Raw genomic sequence first — 5,018 nt, 5'->3', positions numbered from 1 at the left:
TTCATCAGGAACGGATTCATAACTTGATGAGAGAGAGGTTGGATATATATGTGCTTTTTTTAGTAGTCACTTAATGGTTTCCTATCAGGCATCTAGTCTCCTCTTTTCCCTTCCCCTTCCTAAAACTATTCTTAACATTTGAGTATCACCCCTTAGCCCATGCAACCCATATCTTTTTGCAGAAAGCTGATTATACCCATGGAAGCAGGCCATGCATGATTGGCTGGAGCAGGATATCCCATTGTTCCCAGAAAGCAATACACCAGCATATCATTCATGGTTACACCAACTCAAGTTGTAATTCTTAAGACGTAGTACAGATAAAATTGTTCTTTCTATATTAAAGCAGAAGGAAGGATTTACACAGTTCAAGGTTAGTACATTCTGGCTTTATATCTATTCACCTGCTGATGATGTTTTTCTTCCTTTCTGCCTTGGAGAAATTAATCATGTTCATAAGGTCAAAAATTTTATTTCTAAAATAAAATTCAATGATTTCACTATCCTTTATCAACAAAAATACCACTGACCTTCTAAAGGATGAAGAAAAACTGAGCCTGTCTAAATATATGTCTTGCCTGGATATTCATAAACTATTTTATGCCATAATAGAAAAAATAATTTTTCCAATGAAGAGTCAAGAGACCTAGAATATAGTTCAAACTCTAAAATTATCATATATGATATACTGCTATGTAATACAGGTCTTGTGGGAGGGATGAGCACAATGATGGCTCAGTTTTCTTTTTGTAAATCAAATAAGCTGGTCTAATTTATAGTCTCCATTGGCACTTAACTGTCTTACAAATTCTAATTTAGGGCTCAGATTGTGGCCTTGTCATCCAAAAGAGTTAGCAACCAAATTAAAAGATCTAGGAATTCTCCTATTTTAGCTTATTATATACTAAAAACGAAAATTCAAAAAACAAAAATGCTATAATGTTACTAATGCTCATGTTACTAATGAACAAAAACTAGAAAAGCTTATGACTATGCATCACATAGAGTTACCTCATAGTATGTTTATGTTTAAAGTAGACCTTTTAAATACAGTACCTACATGTTTCTATTTCATACATTCACATTTGCCTTGGCAATTTCGCATGTGTATAAATCTTGAGATCATTCTTTAATAAATACAAAAGAATAAAAACACCTATGAAATTTGGACAAATCTATTATCACTCAGTATAGCCCATCAGATTCTTAGTTTAACTCATTCAGTTACTACAAATATCTTTAGAGCTGAGTCTGACATCGTGTAATAGATCACTGCCCTCTGATGGTACTATTAATATATAATTTTAAATTCAGCAAGCAAAAAAACACTTTTATTGCAATGTAAAACCCTACATGTTAATTTTATAAGCCACAGAAATAGAAAATAAATTAGGAGAAATTCAACAGTTTCTACAAATTTTCATTACTCATTCATTGGTAAGATACAAAAATTTACAGTGTCCCTTCACATAAGCCCTTCAAATGATTTTTCAACATTTTCCCTGATGATCAGTTTAAAGGCACAAAGTCCATACTTTTAAGCAAAAACCTTCATAGATAATGAAATAAAAACAGATACAAGGCTAAGCAGAAAAATATAGATTGCTAGGTCATCGTATAAAGGAGATAAAATACAATGGCAAACTTTAATGTCTGAGGTGTATGCAGACTTTTTGCATGCGACATATATATATATATTCACTATTTAGGTCCATGTTTTAATTACTAAAAAATGGCAAATCACCCACTACCTGCATAAGAGCAAATGTAAGAAAATAAGTATTTGCTGAAGGGTCTGGCCATTTTCTAAGTTTGAACATCAAAAACAGTTTCGGTCTATCAACAGTTTCTGGAAAAGCACTGACTGCATTTAATGGCACTACAATTACAATAAATTATTTTATTATTTATTCAAAGAGAAGACATTAGGCTGCGGACGTCCACTTGATTGCAGATATTAGTTACTGGCAGTAGACTTTTCTACTCACGTTACGCTTATGAAACTGTCCACTAGAAAAGATAAGAACACATGGAGACAAGTAAATTTTATTTAAAGTCAATGTAAAAATATCCTAGTGAACAAAAATAGAAGTATGGGCTATACAAATGTGAAGTGATTTCTGTGCATCGCAGTGATTAGTATAATTTTACATGATGGTCAACTTCTGAAATAAGACAAACGATTGTTTAAAGACATAAAGAAGTAAAACAAAATACCTGGGCAGATTAATGGGTAGCTAAATCCCAAATAACCAATAATTAGCTCAGGAAAACCAAAAGAAAGTACCACAAAATAAAAACAATGAAACTGTAAAATAAAAATACAGGAATTCTTGTTTGAGGCAGGGAGCCACAGAATGGCAGAAATTGTTAAGTAATGGTTTGGCAAAGTCTTTTTCTTGCTTGACTTGAGAAACTTCGTTGTTCTGTTCAATCAAGTCTACTACATCTGCAGGAGTAAATTCTGAAAAAGTCACTAGGATAGTACCAGGTACTTACCAGTCTCTTGAGTAGTGGTTTTCATGTACATCCAAGCAATATTATTGGGTGTTATATATACTTTTTAAATCTGTATTTCAGTTTTGAAAATTAAGGGTTAATCCAAGTAAATTTGCTTTCATTTTAGGACTTCTTAGAGACTTGGAACACTGTGCACTTTTGAACTCTAAGAAAGGGATTCAGTATACAATATCGTGTCCAGGAATTTAAAATATTTTACTTTTTACCACGGGACTCTATTTCCCACAATATATCTTTGAAGATTAGTGTTAAAAAGACCAGAGCAGTGATTCTCAATCTGGTTTGGCGCATTAGGCTACCTCGAGGAGCTTAAGAAAGTCCTGATGACTAAACTCCACTCTCAGAGATTCTGATTAGCATAAGGTGGGAGCCAAGGGTCAGCCTTTTTTTTTTTTTTTTTTAACGTTTATTTATTTTTGAGACAGAGAGAGACAGAGTATGAATGGGGGAGGTTCAGAGAGAGGGAGACACAGAATCTGAAACAGGCTCCAGGCTCTGAGCTGTCAGCACAGAGCCCGACGCGGGGCCCGAACTCATGGACCGCGAGATCATGACCTGAGCCGAAGTCGGCGGCTTAATCGACTGAGCCACCCAGGTGCCCCGGGGTCAGCCTTTTTTGAAAGCTCCTCATGAGATTCTAACATGTAGCCAGGGTTCCGAGCCACTGCATTAGAGGTCTGCCACTACTCCTGTACTGTCATATCCTGTACTGATATTAGTTTGTACCATGTCATCATCACACTGAGCTCTTAAAATAAAGCTCCCTTGCCACTCTAGAAGAGAGTGGGGGGGGGGGTCCTCAAAAAATTAAATCATTTACATGATCCAGTAATTCCACTATTGGGTATTTACCCAAAGAAAATGAAAACACTAATTTGAAAAGATACATGCACCAGTATGTTTATTGCAACATTATTTACAATAACCAAGTTAGGGAAGCAGTCCAAGTATCCATTGATAGATAAATAAAGAATATGTGGTGTATGTATACACACACACACACACACACACACACACACACACACACGCACACAAATATCACTTAGCCATAAAAAAGATGAGATCTTGCCATTTGCAACAACATGGATGGACCTAAAGGGTTTTATGCTGAGTGAAATAAGTCAGACAGAGAAAGACAAATACCATATGATTTCACTTATATGTAAAAACAGGCAAAACAAAACAAATTTTAAAAAACAGAAACAGCATCATAAATACAGAGAACAAACTGATGGTTGCTAGTGGGAGACGGGCGGGAGGATGGTCAAAATGGGTTAAGGAGAGTGGGAGATACAGGCTTCCAGTTATGGAATGAGTAAGTCAGAGGGAAAAAGGTACAGCATAGAAAATACAGTCAAGGGTATTGCAATAGGGTTGTACGGTGACAGATGGTGGTTCTAGTGAGCATAGCATAATGTATAGACTTGTGGAATCGCTATGCTCTACACTTGAAACTAAACTAATGTAAAATTATGTGACAATGCAAAGAAATTAAAAAGAAAAAAAAATGAGGTTGCCTTCCCAGAAGATAGTGAGCATTGCCAATGCCAATCATCCCGGGAAGAGGCAGCGCTGGTCAGGAGATGAATATGTGGAGTACATGAAGACAGAGAGAGGCCATGTTTTCCTCATACTGTGAAGTCTGGTGAGGAAAAATCTAGCTACACGGTAGAGGCCACACCAGGCCAGCCTGCAGAACAGGCCTGCCAGCAGCCCTTAAAGGACCTTAGGCAAACGGGTTTGAAGATTAAAGTTACTCTCTGCCTTCTGTTTCCCCTTCTATTAGCATTGAATCTCTAAAAACTTATTTTGAACTTCACTGTATGCTCTCCATGATCTACACAGGTGGTGGAGGGGAAAGGAGCATGTCTCTTAAAGCTAGTGTGTCAATGGTAGAAGTGATTAGGAATATTCCAAGGGAAAATGACCCAGAGTACAGCAGGAGTGGCTTATCACAATGAGCCACTGTCCACCTTGATGGCCTTGAGGGTGATTTTTATTAATGGAACCAGAGAGCTTTCTTGTAAGAACAGTACACAAAGAAAAACAGGCAAAAAATTTAAAATTGGGATGATTTTAATTCTGAACACTGCTGAAGGGACCAAAAGCAGTACACGGCCTAATTTATTTCTAAAGTATAGGCTTCAGGGGCGCCTGGGTGGCGCAGTCGGTTAAGCGTCCGACTTCAGCCAGGTCACGATCTCACCGTCTGTGAGTTCGAGCCCCGCGTCGGGCTCTGGGCTGATGGCTCGGAGCCTGGAGCCTGTTTCTGATTCTGTGTCTCCCTCTCTCTCTGCCCCTCCCCCGTTCATGCTCTGTCTCTCTCTGTACCAAAAATAAATAAAAACGTTGAAAAAATAAATAAATAAATAAAGTATAGGCTTCAGGCTACGCTTCAGATTTAATTAAGAAAGCTACTTTCAAAAAAAAAAAAAAAAAAAATTAGGGGCTCCTGGGTGGCGCAGTCGGTTAAGTGTCCGACTTCAGCCAGGTCACGA

The 5,018-nt window shown here is 37.3% G+C and overlaps 1 protein-coding gene across 1 annotated transcript in view; it reads right to left on the bottom strand.

Moving 5' to 3' along the window:
* Positions 1-315: 315 nt before the first annotated feature.
* The window catches only part of SVIP (small VCP interacting protein), a 9,834-nt gene continuing 5,131 nt past the window's right edge, over positions 316-5,018 (bottom strand). The window contains exon 4 of the mRNA XM_040495601.1: positions 316-2,010. Coding sequence (XP_040351535.1) covers positions 1,996-2,010 — 15 coding nt within the window. The 3' untranslated portion in view covers positions 316-1,995. The remainder of the gene's footprint in view (positions 2,011-5,018) is intronic.

The sequence above is a fragment of the Herpailurus yagouaroundi genome, unplaced genomic scaffold (assembly GCF_014898765.1).
Source record: "Herpailurus yagouaroundi ecotype Mexico unplaced genomic scaffold, PumYag 187, whole genome shotgun sequence".
NCBI classification, from domain to species: Eukaryota; Metazoa; Chordata; class Mammalia; order Carnivora; family Felidae; genus Herpailurus; species Herpailurus yagouaroundi.
This window is presented reverse-complemented; position numbering and strand designations above follow the sequence as displayed.